The sequence below is a fragment of the Elgaria multicarinata genome, chromosome 8 (assembly GCF_023053635.1).
Source record: "Elgaria multicarinata webbii isolate HBS135686 ecotype San Diego chromosome 8, rElgMul1.1.pri, whole genome shotgun sequence".
In the NCBI taxonomy this organism is placed as follows: domain Eukaryota; kingdom Metazoa; phylum Chordata; class Lepidosauria; order Squamata; family Anguidae; genus Elgaria; species Elgaria multicarinata.
The window spans coordinates 72,560,415-72,579,686 of NC_086178.1; the positions used below are offsets into that span (position 1 = coordinate 72,560,415).

At 38.3% G+C, this 19,272-nt stretch overlaps 1 protein-coding gene across 4 annotated transcripts; it reads left to right on the forward strand.

Moving 5' to 3' along the window:
• Positions 1–18,591, forward strand: BUB3 (BUB3 mitotic checkpoint protein). 4 transcript variants are annotated; one of them, XM_063132770.1, is made up of 8 exons: positions 1–87; positions 5,704–5,898; positions 7,133–7,202; positions 8,618–8,769; positions 12,405–12,563; positions 13,508–13,685; positions 14,022–14,238; positions 18,271–18,591. In XM_063132770.1, exons 2-8 carry the CDS (start codon positions 5,704–5,706, stop codon positions 18,278–18,280), a joined length of 981 nt encoding a protein of 326 aa, XP_062988840.1. In that variant the 5' UTR covers positions 1–87; the 3' UTR covers positions 18,281–18,591. The 4 variants fall into 4 exon arrangements, with proteins under 4 accessions (XP_062988840.1, XP_062988841.1, XP_062988837.1 ...); XM_063132771.1 differs by having other exon boundaries at positions 29–75; positions 5,691–5,898; XM_063132767.1 differs by lacking the exon at positions 1–87 and adding an exon at positions 102–199.
• Positions 18,592–19,272: the final 681 nt, after the last annotated feature.

Sequence of the window (19,272 nt, forward strand, 5' to 3'; positions counted from 1 at the left end):
GGTGCGCGCGCGCAAGTGTGTGTGGAGTACTACGACGAGGGCGGTTGGTGAGAGAGGCCTCGACTCGTTGAAACGCTGGAGGACAAGGTAATGGTAGCCTAGGCCCCGGCTTCTTCTTTGGCCTTGCGAGGGAGAGTCGTGGCGCGACATGGAGTCTTCCCGGCGGGCTCAGGTCGCCGGCGGGCCTGAGGGAAGCACGGTATGAAGGGAGGAGTGAACCCCCCTCTCCCCACCCACCCACCCGTTTCTTCATCACTAGGGCCGAGGGTCTTCTTCTTTCTCCTTATACGGGTCCCTTCCAGGCCACGCCCATTATCTCCCCTTTCCCATCCTATTCTCCGTCTCCTGTCTGCTTCCTTTCTCTCTCTTCGTTCTCCCTCATTCATTTTTCTCGCCCTGTATCGCAGAGGAACGGCGTGTGTGTGTGTGAGTGAATGAGGTTGCTGCCGTGTGTATGTTTCGTTTGGGGCTGAGTCCCATTGGGGCTTCAAGGTATTAGGATCGGGGTGCAAGACTTTGCCCTTGGAGGAATGTGGGAGAATGCTTAGCTGCAACGTAATACCGCCCAGTAAATGTGCTTGGGAGGCACTATAATGCAACCCATGAGTGGGAAAGATATATCAAAAGTAATAAACGTGGGTAGAGAATGAGAAGGAGGGTTTATCGCATGGTGGAGAGAAGAGATAAATTCCCCCACCATTTCTCATTACTTTATATATTTATTAACTACATTTCTATACTGCTCGACAGCTAATGGTGTCTGGGCGGTTCTCAGCAACTAAAACCCATAAAATTACTCAACAGGGTTGCTGTTGCTCCTAGGGCTTTTCATCTCTGGGAACAAGTGTTAAAAAGCGAGGGAGAATGAATTTGTGCTATGAAGATTCAGGCTTGTGAAGTTAAGCATAAGATCAGAAGAACGTTGCTGGATTGTACCAAAGCTCCAGTCTAATCCAACTCCCTGCTTCCCACAGTGACCATTGTTTTGAGATGTTCAGATGTGGGGCTTGAAAGCATTACCCCTCACACACTCTTGCTCCCTGGAACTGTTATTTAGAGTAATACATGTGGGACTCTACAACAAAATGTTTCAGGGTATTCCTATTGTGCATGTGTTACTTAAGCGGGGAGAAAAAACAAAAGTTAGCATCAAAGACAGGTGACTGTTCTAACTTGTGTTTTACTTCATGTGTTGTGGGGTTGGGTTTTTTCTAGTGTTTTTTTGTTTTTTTTTAGCATTTAGAGTGTACTCCTATACATGTCTACATAACAGTAAGTCCCATTCAGTTGAATGGAACTTATTCTTAGGTAAGTATATATAGGATTTCAGCCTTAAAAAGTATCCAACTGGTCTGCATGCAAGCCTAACCTAAGGCTTCTGCATGCAATTGAGTGCTTGATTTACCCTGAGAGGAGATCTGAGGGGGCAATTTGCTGCAACCTGAAAAGTATGAGGGATTATTGCTTGGGAATCCAAACCAGCTTCAGCTCCACCTCTGAACATAAGAAGTGCCATGCTGGATCAGACCAAGGGTTCATCTAGTCCAGCACTATGTTTGCACAGTGGCCAACCAGCCATCGGCCAGAGATGAACAAGCTGGACATGGTGCAACAGCACCCTCCCACCCATGTTCCCCAGCAACTGGAGCACACAGGCTTACTGCCTCGAATGCTAGAGATAGCACACAACCATCAGGGCTAGTTGCCATTGATAGCCTTCTCTTCCAGGAATTTATCCAACCCCCTTTTAAAGCCATCCAAAGTGGTGGCCATCGTGTGGTAGTGAGTTCCATAATTTAACTATGTGCTGTGTGCCAAAATTCTCCCTTTTATTTGTCCTGGATCTCCCACCAATCAGCTTCATGGGATGACCCCGGGTTCTAGTATTTTGAGAGTGGGAGAAAAATGGCTCCCTATCCACTTGCTCCATACCATGCATAATTTTGTATACCTCTATCATGTCTCCCCTTAGCCTCCTTTTTTCCAAGATAAGCAATCCCAGTTGATGTAACCTTCCCTCATAGGGGAGATGCTCCAGTCCTTTAATCATTTTAGTTGCCTTTTTCTGCACTTTTTCCAGCTCTATAATATACTTTTTTAGGTGGCCTGCAATGTTAAAAATGGACTACATTGCAGGTCTGCCAGCACAGCCCTCCATCAAGGGTATATCAGTGAACTACACTTCAGGGTTATTGTTACATTATTTTCATAGCCCTACCTGTAATATTGGGATTAAAACAATGGTTAGCATTGCAGGATTGTTTAAACTACGCTCCAGCTATAACTGGGGTCTAATACCATTGGGCAACCTTGCAGGATTCTTGCAAACCACGTAGTTTCGCTTGCAGTATTCCATGTGAAATACATCACAGGGCTGTAATAAGTCCCCCTTTCCCAGCCACAGCCAAGTTTCCTTGAAACATACACTTGCAAAATTATTTTTTAAATGTTTCAGACTACCTAAGGACTGAGTTAGAAAGAGCAGGGGGTTTGGGCAGTTGGGTTAGGATAGATATACCGGTGCCCAGTCCCTGGATACATTAAATTTTGGGCTTCTCTATTGATTTCTGTGGGCAGCTTTTCTTCTGTCTTTCGGGGCATAGAAAAATAACTTCTCATTGTGAATCAGGATATTTACCTATCGAGACAGTTCTCTCCTGTAGACACATTTAGCATTTTGAAAAAGTGCCCTTGGCACCACCACAAATTGGATGCTGTAGGGCAGTGGTTCCCAAACTTTTTCAGGTAACCGCCCCCTTGGTTCCACAAACTCATGCCCAGCTCTATAATATATTAAAATCATTCTTCAGAATAGTGGTTTTCTACGACCCACTAAGGAAGATAATAACAATAAATTCAAAACAGTAACAATTGAATATTTATTCAAAATCCAATTACATTTTTTTAGTTGATTCAATTAAACATTATTGATGAACTTGATCCAGTGATATCATCTTTTCAGAGTCTGAGAGTCATTTAGCAAGAATATTAGATATCACATTTAGTAACTAGGGTAGAGTACCTCACTATTCTGTAAATTCTTAATGTGATGGATGGGCTTGATGAAGTGATACCAGTTTCCTAATATCTGATTTAAAGTCACTTAACATGAGTCTTAAATCACCACGTTTAGTGATCTGGAGTTGATTTCTTTGCTTGGAGAGAAGTAGGCAGACCACACTAAAACCACATTCCACCAAATATGATGTTGGAAGTGCAACCAGGAGCTTCTGAACCACTCTCCATAGTGCAGGATAGTGATCAGAAATTTCCTTCTGTAACCAAAACTCCTGGTACGGAAAAGACCACCTTGAGCGCCCCCCTGCCGCCCCCAATCCCCCTATGCAATCCCACCTCCCCCAAGGGGGCAGTACCGACCACTTTGGGAACCACTGCTATAGGGGGATGGTGCTCATTCACAAAAATGATGGGAGCACCTCCCTTATCTGTGTTGGTGTGTGTACATGGCTGTGCATCCTATGTGTGTGCTGTGCTCTACTCTCTTCAGGCTCATCTTTCTCTCGCTTGCTGTCCCTTCCTTCTGTTTCTCTTGCTGGATGCTCTTTTCCTTTCCATTAATTTAAATAGGGAGGAAAAAAGTCCTCTCTGTCAAAAAAATAGCTTGAGGGGGGCAAAGAATGGTCCTTGGTGGGGGGTGCTCTTCACCTGCCACCAGCCATTTTTCAGCACAGAGGATTCCCCCCCCCCCCAATTTAATATAATGGATGGATTTGTAAACCACCCAGAGAGCTTCGGCTATGGGGAGGTATATAAATGCAATGAATAAATATCAGACCACTGGCTTTAATAGGGACTGGACAAACCCACCTGGAGAAAATTGGCTGGAGGAAGGGTTGAAAGTTACACCCACCAAGGGCCCTGTTTTCTAAAGGGCCTTGATGAGGGGTGAAGTTCACTCCCTCCAGCCATTTTTCTTCAGGGAGGGCTCCTTCCTATGTAACTGATTAGAAAAATCGCTCTATCCAGTAGTTTGGCAGGTGCCTCAACCTGGCTGATTGGAGACCTCTGCTCTACCCTTCTGTATCTGTATATCTCTCTGTCCCTTTTCCTAGCTACTACATTTCATTCCCCTCTCTCCTGGTTTTCCATCCCCCCCTCAAATAAATCAGTCAGTATTCTCTAGCCACTGAGCACACTAAGTCCTCATCGGGATGCTATTTTTTGTACTTCAGTAAATGTTGGGGTTGTCTGAGTTTTCTAATACCTCCCTGTTCTGTGTGGCTGCTACCATTGTAACTATGTAAGCGATGGCACTCAGAGAATTGAACTGGACTTAGCATATGCAAGTAGGGCCCTGCAACAAAATGTTGCACCATGGAGTTATTCTGTTCAGAGTCCCAGCCATTCTATTCCATTATCCCACTCTTTTTTCTGCAGCAATCTGTCAGCATTCTGTCTTCATTGGCTTTCTTGGGGTATTCCCCCCCCCCCCCCCCGTGTGTGTGTGTGTGTGTATATATATATATATATATAAATATATATATATATATAGAACACAATTGTGCTCAAACCAGTTACATTCAATTTTTTTCTCCATCAATATATATTGCCAGTTCTCAGTTTTGTCCTGTTGATATTTTAAAATAGCTTCTCAGTGTGAGCCAGGAACTGACCTATCTAAACAATAGGACCTTTCTATATTTTTTGTATAAATATATGTCATTCCCTCCCATTTTATTGACCCTCTCACCTGGTTGATATTTTCTTCCTCACTCAACCTTCTGTGCAGCTGTTATGGGGGTTTCCCCCCTAAAGATTTTTTTGCGTATCTGCAAACCATGAGCCTTCTGATACCTCTATTTTTGGTGAGGGTGGTTGAGCTGATTTTGGCTTCAGCTCCATGAGCATGGGAATCAATTGCTATTAGACTTACGATTGCCTCTCAACTGGAGGTTCCGTATCGGTATCATTACTAATAGACAATGATGGGCCTTCGTCTAATACCATAAAAATGAAAAATTGATTTGGGAAAGCAGTGAATTAATTAAAGTACCTCTGTTTGGGAAGATTCTACAACTTCTCATGTGCACTTTGGAAATAACAGGAAAAATAGTTTTTTTATTATTTGTATAACTATAAATATTTATTAGCAAAATAAATCCATGATATGATATAGAGTTCCTTGTAACACTGCCATTGCTTTCCCATGTGATTGTGCTCTGGGACCGCTGCTGCTATGTTGTGATCCAAAATAAGGCTGTTTATAAATAGTACGATCTGGTAATCACGTTTTTCTTTTTCTGGTCCTGTTTTCACGGGATTTTAAAAAAATAAGTTGCTATACCTTTTAGCTATTTTTAGAACTGGGAGAAGAATGCTCCTGTTTAGCATATGTGTTCTATAGGCTGCTTTTTCTTTTTTTAAAGCTTTCCCAATTATTCCTGAAGTATCAAAAGTAACATACTTGTTACAGCATAATAAATACCCAATAAATTCACAATCACTAAACATCAAAATACAAACACCATGACAGTTATATGTAATCCAAGTCCTTTCCATCAGTTTAGTGTTGCAAAAACTTAAGCTATAAATATCATGTGCTATAAATTGATAGTAGGCATTTCAGTGAAACTCTTGATATAATTCCTCTTCTAAACCTGCCTGTCTAGAAATTTTAGTCAAAGATAATTTGAGACAATACTTTTAAAACCCATAGCTAACTTTTGTACAACCCTTATTCAGATGACTGGGTCAAATGAATTTAAGTTGAACCAACCACCAGAAGATGGAATCTCATCTGTGAAATTCAGTCCTAACACATCTCAGTTTCTGCTTGTTTCATCTTGGGATACTTCTGTTCGATTGTATGATGTTCCAGCCAACACCATGAGACTCAAGTATCAACATACAGGAGCTGTACTTGACTGTGCTTTTTATGTAAGTCTATGTCAAAACTTGGCAGTTTTGATTCTTGAAAGTTCCAAAGTGGGATGCAAGGTGTAATTGGTTTAATTAGTAGATTGCTCAAAGGTTTAGGCTGGGTCCAAAAGCACCATGTATGGTGTTCTCACAAACACAAGCTTTTCATCTCCTCCCTACTGGCAGTAGTCCGTTGCCAAGAAGGGAAGCAAGAACCCCTTTTGTGCTCAAAAATACTTTGCACTTACAAATTGGCCTTTCTGGATCCTTGCCTTTGATTAATTGGTGGAGATATGAGTTAAGGGCATACTTTTTGGTTTTGATTCTACTGTGTTTCTTGAGTTTTTCTGTAATAAGAATGGGGAAAAAAAATTAAAGATGGCCTTGCTTTCTAACAATTGAAGAAAAGTTACTTAAACAAAACTTATCTTCATTATTAAAAAAAGTTCCCTTACTGGCATTTTTGGTAGTAACCCAATATAATAATTAAATGTAATAAGTTAAAATATAGGTTTCTAATCAGATTTTTTAATTGATTCACGGCCCTGACTAAATTTAACTTTTAGTGTAAACCTGAGCAGAAAAATGAGAAATCCGTTATGTTGTCTTTTTATTGCTTTTGTGTTTTCATAGCTAACAAAGTAGTTTTCATTTCTGTTTAATAATTGTGCCTTAGGATGTCATCAAGGTTAATTATTTTTGTGAACAATGACTATCAGAGTAATGTTGTCAAACATGTTGAATTATTGAGAATTTATTTACTAATCTTGATTTTGGTAATCTTGTGGGCTAGTGCTTGAAAATGTTGCTCGTGCCCCAATGAAGTAGTCCAAACCACTTGCACAGGGAATGATTTTCAGTATCGCTCCTAGGTGTCGTAAGGTGCAATCCTATGCGTGTTTAGACAGGAAAAAAAATGCTCCACTCCCAGCATTATCCAGCTAGCCTGTCTAAACATGCATAGGATTGTGCCCTTAACAATTCTGGGTGACCTTCTGCTCTGACGCTATTCATTCACCAGCTCTACTCACTTGTTGGAGTAAAGTAAAAGGGGAACCCTGGTTGCTATAGCTGATCAGAGAGCAACTTCACCCCAAATTCGCATATGTATGAGCTTGAAAATCTACTCATATGTAGAACGTTTTCCTAGATGACATTAGAGAAGATTTTGTCTTTTTTTAAAAAATAGAAGTGCATTTTAAAACATTAGTTCCTGGATTGCAGATAAGTGAACCCTTTTTTTCTTTTGAAGGACCCCACGCATGCATGGAGTGGAGGATTAGATCGACAGTTAAAAATGCATGACTTGAACACTGATCAAGGTAAACTAATTTAGATGTTTAGTAGAATATGCTGGTGTGGAACAAAACACACTGTACTTCAATAGCAGAACATGCCTGCAACACTTAGGAGTAAACTCATTGGGACTTACTTCAGAGAACACTTGTATAGAGTATATTATAATTCACTGAAATAGTAAAGTATTGTCGCTGGGGAATGGAATGGACACACCCATCCCTCTGGGGGCTATAAAGGTGCATCATGGCATGGGACCTACTTAATGTGGGATCGCTTCATTTAGATAGGGTGAGCACAATGTGTCCAACTCTGACAGCTGTGTGTGTTTGCTTGAAAATTACATTTGATCAAAATAAGGGTTATTACAATCCATGCAAAGTTGGGTCTGTTTGCTAGTAATAGCATATTATTCTGACCTACTAAGAGGATTTCTTTCAGGATTAATAATGGTTGTGGTTGGTAAAGACAAATACAGTTAGCCACTTGGATGGTGGGAAGCAGACTAGCTGAATGTTGGAAAAATTGCTTAGATGGACAGTGTAAATAGACAAGAAAGGTCTATTCAGGCAATATGCTAAGGTATGGTTAGCCTGCTAACTCCTTTGCAGCAAATAGTTAGCATGTTTAAACTGTGGTTATGGTTTACATGACATGCTGAGTCATGGTTTACATGGTATGCTAAGCCATAATGTTTAGTTCAAAATGCTTAACCACTGTGGCTTAGCGTATCATCTGAACAGGGTAGAAGTGTCCAGACAGTGGTTGCTTGAAGTCTTCAAAGATACTGGAGAATTGCGTTATTGCTATGGAGGAGGAAGCTATTTAAAATAACTTTTAGAGGATTAAAAATGTACTCATTTGTTTCTTCCCCAAGTTGGAGAAAGAAAGTAAGGCATTATAGCATAAGTATTCAATATCACTTTAAAAGCTTCTAAAACAATTTAATACTATAGATATAATGAATGATGATGTGGAATAAAGGTTTTATTGAAAATGTTTTGTTGAAAGTGCCTGATTACTCACAAGTGGCAAAGGAATGAACTAATGTGATCGTGGCACATTTGCCGATTATTAGATCTTTCTAACATTGCATTCATGGCTAGGATTTTCAGAGGCGTCAAGCAGAGTTAGGTGCACAAATCTCTTTTGTTTGTTTGAAAATCTCCAGCACTCCCACAAGCTTCTTTGAAATACTGAGTTGATATCTATTAGTCTACATTTAACACTTTAGAACTGTATATCTATTGCGAGGATTAGAGGATCAAACGTCCTTTGAAAAATGTCCCAGCATGCACAGATCTTAGAAAATGGCACATCAGATCGGGTTACCACTGTATGAATATTGCTCTGTTCTTTTTACGAAATTTGATTATCAATAAGTCTAGTATAGCTGTGTATATTAATAGGTATGTTTATTAATATTTTCTTTTTTTAACAGAAAATCTTGTTGGTACCCATGATGCTCCTATAAGATGTGTTGAATATTGTCCAGAAGTGAATGTAATGGTAACAGGAAGTTGGGATCAAACAGTCAAGTTATGGGACCCCAGAACGCCCTGTAATGCTGGAACATTTTCTCAGCCTGAAAAGGTTTGTACTTAAACTACTTAAGCTGCAGTTCTCTACCACTTACCTAGGAGTAGTCCTATTGGACTCAGTGGGACTTAGGAGATAGGAGGGAACCCATTAAGACAGGCACAGTGGACAGTGGGGGAGGGGTTTCCGGCAAACGTTCCTCAGCTATAGAAGCGTCCCAAATTCAGGCTTGGTGCAGAGGCTGTATGAATGCACAGATGACCACTCAAAGAACTACAGTTACAGGTAAGCAACCTACCCTTTTCTGTTCTGTCCAAACCTTAGAGAAACTGGTTTGTATAAGCCACAGAAAACAAATCAAGATATCAAACCAAGACCATGTTCCCCCCTTAATCCTGATCCATACCAATTTTGTCTTATAGCCAATTTCTGTGTGAACAGCAGGGAGCCCTTAGCTTAAGCTGTATTATAGAAGCTCAAATGCAGCATTGCTTACATTGTAGAGCAGTGTCGAGTTGCTGATCAAGGTGGAACAAAAAGGATAGAGCTAAGCAGGGATGTCTTTGCTGTTGTAACTGTTTAGATTTAATGAAGGTTTAGGTCTGGCTGAAAGGGGAGCATACTCCCCATGAACAGCTATGTATCCAGTGTGGGTATGCTCCGAGACTGTGCTATGGAGGCACAAGTGGCACTGGTTACCAGGAGTAATTTTTACTAGCTTAGACTGGTTGGGCAGATGTAGTACCTAAAGAAAGGTAACTTAGCCACAGTGATGCATACCTTGATCATATCCGGTTTGATTAATGTAATGCACTATGTTGGGCTGCCCTTCTAGACAGTTTAGAAACTGCAATTGGCTATGAATGCAACAGCTAGAATGTTTGTGGGAGCTAAAGCGTTTAGGTCATATTGTACCTATTCTGTATCTCTTAAATAGGCTGCTCATTCATTTTGGTGGCCAATACAAGGTATTGGTTTTGGCCTTTAAACCTCTAAATGGTTTGGGACCACATTGTCTGAAGTACTGCCTACACTTGTATGAGCCTGCTTAAGCATTAAGATCAGTGTTGGAGTTCCTGTTTGCTGGCTTGACAGTGAAAACTGGAGGCAGGGCGTTCTCAGTAGTGTCCCCTCACCTTTGGACCTCACTAGGGGGCAACATATGGCCTCATTACTGCCGGTTTAAGCCCCACCCGAAAAATCTGAAGACATATCCATTCCAGCCTGAATTTGGTTGAATTGTACTGCTCTTGAAAATATATTTAGCTGCTGCTTGTTCTTTAACTATAATTGAAGTTTTGTGTGTTTTAGAGTCTTGTAAGCTGCCTTGTGAAGGTTATGTGATCTGAAAGGCAGGTTAACATAAATAAAGAAATAGGAAGCTTGACCGTTACAACTTGATCACTTTTATATCATTTTGTTCAGAATCTGAGTAAGATAAAAAAAATCAACCTGGAATAGCTTTGGCTTACAAGCAAAAGGGGTTTATTGTAGCCAACAATAAACCTTAAAGAGTAAATTGACCAGTGTAATTTTTATTTTAATATATCACTGCAGTCTCAAGGTATGGATAGATGCATGTTTTGACAGAAAAAGATGAGATAAGGATTTAAGTACTTCAGGCTTCACTAGACAGCAATTGTTTTAATAGTATTCATTAAGTTTTTATATGTTATCTATTGATAATATTTTCATTTTCATTATCAGATATATGGAAGTGTAAAACTTAATTTATTCTAGGTTTTTGTCACTATTTTATATATTTTCTAATTATAGTAGTGAGCTGCCAATCTGGACCTCATGTCTAAATAGACTAGTGTTATAACCACTACACAATCTGAACCTATTGGCAAGAGCTCTGATCAGAATAAAATTGCATTGTTTTTATTTGTGATTTATAGTTGTATGTAACATGTAGAAAACTGTGATGAATTGCTCACAGAATGCCATATAACAGACAGCCACACTGAATCAAGCTTTGTATTGGTAAAGCAAGGTTCATTATGTCACTTTTTTTTAATACTGCCTCTGATAAATGTGTACACCTAGCCTATTTCTTGACATTGGTTTCATTTGATTTATAGCTATGGGGTGTAGAAAGAATACTTTACAGGTGTGACATCAGTTTGTTTGTAAAGAAGATTTAGGATAGTTAACATCCCTGATGCAATATTTCTTGTATATATTTTTCCATAACAGCATTTTTGTACTGTAGTCAAGTACTTTTCGTATAATAATTTGGTTTGTCATTGGAGTTTGGGCTATTGTCATTCTGTTATAAACTTGAAATATGGGTGTATTATCTAGGGCCACACATTGCACAGTTGCACAATTTAATGTGTGCTTAAGGTCTATTGATCCCAGTAGAAATTCAGGGTGTGTAATTGGATACTAGACTGCATCCTAAACATATGGGATAAGAAGATGTGTCTTTTTAAAAGGTTGTATAGTTTGAAAGAGCTAATAAATTTTTAAGAGTTAATTGTTACTTTGGATGAGTTTTATCTGATACGGATTAAACTTTCAGTTAAACAATTACGTTTTTATTTTAGTTTAAACTGATTTCAGTTTTGCAATGTTTTGCTAGTTTATAGCAACTCTGAATTTTTTATCAATTAGTTGTGCAGGCTGAGACAGCATGTGTAAACGGCATGAAGTTTAGCGTAACATAGCTTTGGCTTTTCCCGTTGTAATTCGTTTTCTTTGTGTGTATATTTGAAAGCTAGGCTGAAGATGTTTTCCCGCTGACTAACCTTTTGGGGTACAGAAAGCTTATAACACTATTTTTGTATCAAAATTATTCATATTGTCATGGTGCAGATAAAATTTAACTTGAGCAACCCTATTCCTCCTTCATTCTCGCACATGAATCTCCTCTTCATTTCCAAAATCTAACCACGATGATGCAGCATTATGTGCAAACCATGGTCAACTAAGTAACTATGGTTGCTGAGGATCTGGGGTTGGGTGAATTGACAGCTACACTATTAGTTAGAACTTAAAGGATGGAATTGGTCCTTTAGGTTTTTGGGCAGGATGGAAGAGCGGTGGTCTGGCTTGGAGGATGAAGAAATGTCATTAGAGGCATATAAATTGATTGGAGGAGGACAAGCAACAAAAACAGCTGCATCTGTATGTCTTAAAGGTCTTGGCTACAGGAAGATTTTGTAAGTAGGATTTGACATTCTGATGTAGGGCAATCTTGGTAGGACAGGTATTATGAATTTTAGGGTTTCATGGACAGTTAAATCTGACAGTCTTTCACTTTTTAAAAATTATTAATATACCTTTCTCAAGGAAGATCTGAGGCATCCTCCAACAAAATTAAAACATACAAATTTAAAGCAGCTAAAACAATTATCCTTTAAAATACTGTCATTCCATAAAACAACTAAAACAGTGACAACTATGAACAATTCAACTGATGCTTTAAAGACCACATCATATCCCATCAAATACCTTGAAACAGAGGAAAGTCTTAATCTGCCCCCCAAAAGATGAGCGTGTTAACTCCAGGCAGGCCTTGCTGGGAGAGCATTCCACAATGTATTTCGTAATTCCACAAAAATCTGTTGTCATTGCATGTGTTAATTAAATGGTTCATTTTTTAATGTTGCCTTTATGTTATCCAAATACAAATCCTAGTATTGGAACTGGAAAATGTAATTTAACTCTTAATTTTTTCAAAGGTTTATACATTGTCTGTGTCTGGTGACAGGCTGATAGTGGGAACAGCTGGTCGGAGAGTTCTGGTGTGGGACTTACGAAACATGGGCTATGTTCAGCAGAGAAGAGAATCAAGTCTTAAATATCAGACCCGTTGCATTAGAGCATTTCCTAACAAACAGGTATTTAAATTGTGCTGCAATATTTCATATATCAGCCATTAGCTGTTGAATTTTCTTTGACTTGCTCAATTTTTTTTTTGAGCAAGTCAAACAAATTTTATCGCTGTCTCGAAAAAAAAAATGTGTATTTTCCTATGAGGTTTTGAAGCTGTTAATGTGGTTGAAAACTATAATAACTTTTAACACTGTACTTAATTCTGAAATTATCAGAGAACTCTGAATTATGCAGAACGACTAGACTAGCATAAATGCCAGGCTCTAAGAAAATTAGCGTTCTGGGAAATATTGTTACAGGGCTTAGTTAAAAACTTATTTGCTTAGGAGTCATTTCTGGGCTGGGCATGACTCTTTTCTGAACCTATCAAAGCTACCAGGAGTATTAACGTATGAACAAGAGTCTTTGTTTCTTTCATCGATTGCATCTCTAGAGTTCAATATAGTGTCTTGCTATTATTTTCTGCTGCTGTTGAGGTGGAAAATATTTAAAGGAAAAACCTAACAGACTTTTTTTTATGACTAATAGTGAGAAATACGCCAGAAGATGTAGAGTTGTCTTATGCAGAGGAGGCATTAAGCGAAAGTGGGTTTCATTGGATGTTATTTATAAGCCAAAGTGATCTCTGGTGAAGAGTCTCTTGGGGGGGTCGCTTCACACTTTTTAAAAGGCATTAGTGCGCACTCTCTATTTTCATAGATGAGATATATGTCAGAATTGTAATAAAACTTCCTTTTTACAGGAGACATTGCCAAGGAAAGAATCTACAATTCCCTTTGGAATCTTCTGTCTTAAACATTTAATTTTCATGAATCTCCAGGACTCAGAGTGCACCTATGTGTATCAATAGTTAACTGTGAGATGTAGAATTATTGTACATGGCTTAGAGCAGCTGCACAATAGAAAAACAAAACATAGCAGTAAGTGAAGTTTCTCTGTGTCCCCATAGGGTTATGTGTTAAGCTCCATAGAAGGTCGTGTTGCAGTTGAGTATTTGGATCCAAGTTTGGAGGTTCAGAAGAAAAAATATGCTTTCAAATGTCACAGATTGAAGGAGAATAACATTGAGCAGATTTATCCAGTCAACGCCATCTCTTTCCATAATGTCCATAACACATTTGCTACAGGTAACATGGGAATTTAATTACTTGTTACTGGCTGTTGTTGATCAAATATAATTCTTCCGTTATAATGGCTCCAGTTCTATGTGAAATGCTTCAGATGTTTCGTTATTTTAAAAGTTCCTAAACTCTCAAATGTATACTTTGCATATGAACAGAAAAATGTAGTTTCCACTTAATAATCTGGTAAGATTTCTATTTTACACCATGTGCTTGATTTTCGCACTCTTTCTATGGAGATATAACTGAAGCTTTTTTTAGCTATCTGCGCAGGCAGTAAAGTGTACAGAAGTCAGTAATATTAGTTCTTAATAGTGTGTGTCTTCACAAACCTATTTATAGGAGGTTCTGATGGCTTTGTCAATATTTGGGATCCATTCAATAAGAAGAGACTCTGCCAGTTCCACCGCTATCCTACCAGCATAGCATCACTAGCCTTCAGTAATGATGGAACCACCCTGGCAATAGCATCATCATATATGTATGAAATGGATGACATTGAACATCCTGAAGATGGTATCTACATTCGCCAAGTGACAGATGCCGAAACAAAACCCAAGTGAGTATGCTTCACCTGTATTTGAGCTTTTTCTGGCATTTATTCCAGGATTTATTAATTTTCCTAAATTCATGAATAGCATTATTGATTCCTGTTAGATAGTGCAGCTTGACTGTAGGACTGGAGTTGATTTTATCTTGTTCTCTCCAAGCTTTCAATATCCGTAGGTTGATAGACGGCTGGTGAATAAAATTGTCTACTTGCTTTGTAGGAGAAGAATGTCAAATTCTCATTCTTTGTGGATAGACAGTATTATATATGAAGCCTTGGAATTATTATTAGCTCATTGCTTTAAAATTAAGTTGAAGAATTCAGGATAATTCTTATGGGTAGTCTAATTATATTGGCTATTTAAGATTTCAAACTATCGACAATCTTTCTTTTGCTCATAGATCTAGGCTCCTGTCTACAATACATGAAGGGTGAGATGGTTATAGTAATTGTGTAGGATAACATGAAAATAATTTTAAAGTGGTATATGTAACTCTTTCATGTACAATATTTACCACTTTTTCTAGCATAGAAAGACTAGCTTTTGTAGCTTTATTGTAATGCATCTGGCCTAAAGCTAAATATATTGACTGATTTCCCTTAGCCACTGTGCACATTCAGTTTTTCCTCCAATCATTTCTGCCACTGGAGTATAATATAGTAACAAGAAAACTCATATGCTCACCGTGTTTGGAAGCTGTTTGGGTATTTTCTGTTCCCATTATCCCCACAGCTGTATGGTTGCCATTAGCATATATGGCTTCAGGAAGGAAAGAATGAGCCAATATGAGAGTATGAATTGCGTACAGGGAAAGACAATCTGTAACATAGCCTTTATGCTATAGTATACATATAAGCCCACCTAACATCAAAATTGAAAATTCTGTCATATTGTATAGTGGAGAGAGAAGAGACATGTATACCATCTCCAATTCAGAGCTCTTGTTTGAGCTGGCATCCTTCTTCATCTTCTGTTTGAGTGGAGCACTTCTGTTTACTGGAACATGTGGGGGTAGGGCTCTTGTAGTTGGGAAAGCTTTGTGTTGGCTGAACTACCCCTCACTGCAAGAAATTGTGAGATTAAGGTCACTCTGTGCATTCTCACACTTAGCATCTTGTTGCTTATTAAGACTTGGAGTTTACCTCATAAAATGTTCCAAAGTAGATATGTAAAATTGAGCCAAATCATTGAGTTCTGGAATAAACTTCATGGAGGTCAATAAGTAATGATTGTCATCTTGTCAGAACAGTTATTTGCAGTAGCATAATGCATGCCAAGTAAATATGCTGGTGCAGACATTCATGATATGTGAGTTCAGAAATTAATTATCTTTGTTTTCCAAACAGTCTTTGCTTAAGGCAGCTTACAGCAAAATTGTAAAAACAAAATAAATACAGTAAAATTGAGCTAACAATAATCCACATACAAAAGAGCAGTATATTGAGGTGGTTGCTTCTTTGATGGGATTTCTACAAAATGAGTACTATGATAGAAAAGACCTTATGTCACCTTCCAACCAAACCATTGGGATGCTGAATAGTTTCTCCCATTGAGATCTAAACAAATGGTGGACTTCCAAAGGGTATATTCACTCTGAAACCTAAGCTGGGGCCAGATTTGTTCCCATTCCTATCACCAGTAATTTCCTGTTTCCTCTAGAGCACAACTAGAGTCCTGCTTGGCTAGTATTCCAAGGAGTGTTTTATCATAGCAAAGGAAATCAAATGATACAAATATGATAACAAACAAAAAATGTAAATCTAAAAGTAAATTGAACTGAAATGAGCAATATAAAATTAAGCTGAACAACTGAACTTATTTATTATTAACATAAATGCTGCTATTTACAGAAATTAATAAAGTTAATTCCAAGTTTATCACTTTGTTTTTTGTTTTTCTATCTGCAGAAATTTAATTAGTTTGGATATGTCAGCATTTTCCCATACTTTATATCTTCACTGATCAGAAGCATCATAAAAATGTCATGTAGCAGCTGCTAAGATCTTGGCACCAGATCTTATGACATTTGTTTATAAAACTATATAGTTCGAAATTATATATATTGGGTTAAATTCAGGTATGCACCTCTGTGACGGAAAGTCTTCTTTCTCTCACAGAGGGAACCAGGATCCAGCCTAGGCTCCCCACTGGAGGAACAGGGCAAGGTGTGATGTTTGCTGATTCCTTTTCCTGCTGAAGTCCTCAGTGCCACTTCCCACATTATTCCAGGAGGTCCCCAAGCCCTCTAGAACAGCTTTTCGGGGGCATAGGTGGAATCAGCAAAAATGGTCTTTTGGAGTTCTGCTAAGCTTACACATTTATTTGCAGTTAAATCCTAAGCTTGTTTACTTGGAAGCAAGCCCCTTGAACTTAATGTAATTTACTCTCCAGTAAGGGAGCATAGAGTTCCAACCTTAATTATATCAGTGCAAGCCTGATTAATTTTAGTGAGACTTACTCCCTGATAGCGAATAGATTGCACTCAAGGGATAATATCCAATGTGGGGTGGGTGGGGTCTGGGTGCACATGGCCAGCCCAGGTCTGAGCATGGCCATGATATATAGCGCTTCTGGGGACAAGCCATGATGTGAACGAAAATGTTGGTTTCTGGAAGGGACAGATTTTACCCTTTCGAGAAAAGAGCTTTTCATTTGTGTTTGGGCTTGCTCCTGGTAGCTGTGTGTGGACTTGGGCTGGCGGGACTGGACGCGTGCGCATGGCCCCTTTTGGAAAGTACCCTAAGCCACCTTTTTGCCGAGATATGTTACCTTAGAATAGATCCACCTCACAGAAATCAACTGAAGATATCCCAACGGCACAACATTTTATCAAGATTTTCCTTAAGGTTAACATGAATAAATACCATAAAAACCTTTGCAGATATTTGTTGCCGTTCTTCTTGTAAGACATATTCTCCAAATATTTTTTTATTTAAAATGTCAAAAGAAACCATCTAAGATGTCATAGTATTCCAAATTCCTAAGAGCCAGCATCATGTTTTTAGATGTCATCACTAATGTGGGCGTGGATTCATTTTCCAGATTTTTAGTCAATCTTTTCCAGTTCTGGCTGTGCCTGGCTTTCTACTATAGTCTGTTACGTTGATATGAGTACAAGCTGCAAATACTAATACTTCTAAAAAATATTTCGATCCATTTCCCACATTACACTCTTTGTTAATAGGAGTGCTTCTGCAAAATTATTTGCATTAATGGGAATTGTAACATGGGAAGCAGCCTTTAGTAGATTGAAGACCCTGCCATATGACTGACTTCAGCTGTTTCTATCCTTGTGTTATGTTTGCTAATTATAGGGATGCTTCGTTCTGCTTTCTGAGGAGGTTAATCTACAATTAAACAATATTTCCTCTTGGCTGTCCATTATTTTCTGAAACAGATGGTTCATCATTTCCTGGGCTGTTAAACACAGCAAGGTTAAGGTTAGACTCTTGGGAATTAGTTAGTTTTGAATCATATTACAGGATGTAGAAGCAAAACTAATAAGAATAGTACTTAATATCATTTTGTGGCTGCAAACAATTATTTATTAGCAAACAATTGATCCCAGAAGGGCAAATTGTTTGAATCGGTAATGAGCTGAGACAATCCAGAGCATATCTGTGTATTCGCAAAATAATTGTAACGTAATTGCAATGCATTTAGACAGGCATCTATTTGGACTTGTTTCTGCCTATAAATGAATTTCTGAAACGTTAATATGCTTTTTTGACATGTTGCTTTTGCCAGTCTTCAACCAGATGCTGGAAAATTCTTCTGGTGATCCATGGAAATAAACTTGTACCATGTTCTAAGTGATAGTGTTTCCTAAATTAAAACTTTTCTACTACCATTTGCAAACTCCGAATTGGTATAATAATGCTGTTTGAATTCTTGAGGAGTTTAGAAATGCAAGGTGAACATCTAATGAAACTTCTTACTGATTTATAAAATTCTCTTCCAGTGTGGATGTTTTGTTGAAAATTTGTTTGGGTTGTTATGAAAATACGAACTACTTTCTGAAACATACTTCTTTATTGCAGGTCTACTTAACTTCTGACCAAAAAGTTTCAGTGATTTGTCTCTCTCAAAAGACTCCTTCGCCTGCTTCTGACAAGAGTACCAGAAAAGTAAATCCCGGGATTAAATGGAGATCTGTTTCAATAATGCTTTCACTGAAACAAGTGTTTGTAAACATTTGGTATACTCTATATCATCCTTTCCTTTTTAGCATATCCATGAATCAGTGTTGTCTTCATCTTTAACGTTAAACATCTGTTTAAGCCTGCTCATTTCTTTGAAATCTTACATTTTGTAATCAAACTTTTGTACATATTTAATAGTGGCTTAACTGAATAAATAATATTTTCAAAAAACTAATTTTACTATAAGGTGTTTTATAAATTTTAAACCTTGAATTAAGTGGAAGAAACATTTACATTTTAAACTATATTTCAAGGGCCAGCAAGCCGGTGCCCTCCTGATGTTTTCAACTAGAGCAGGTATCCCCAATGTAGTAGGAACCATAGTGTCTGCAGGCAACTCCAGTGGCGCCCACGAATGGTCTTGCACATGGAGCCTGCAGGCACTCTTAACTTTTTTCTATTAATGTTTCCCCACCCCACCCCTTTTTTAAAATATACATGCATGGATTTGTATGAAATACAACGTTCTAGCAATTATGCATAGGGTTCAACAACAGTGGACCAAATATCTAAATAAGTATTCATTTGAATGTGGTGTCTATATGCCACCCATTCAAATACCAATAAGGTCCTCGATCCATTGTATTATAGGAGGTGAATGTTTATCCTTCCAATGTTGTAATATCAGTCTTTTGGCTGTCAAAAGGGTGCAGAGAATCCATTTACTCTGTCCATTGTTAATTTCCATGAACAGGTAAATAATTTAAGAGTATGTATCCCAGTAAATATTAAAATCTGTTCCAGTACAAAATTTATGTAATAACCTCCTAAAAAGAAGCAACTACTACATATTGCCAAAATGCATTTTTAAAAGAAGCATTAGTTGTATTGCACTACCAC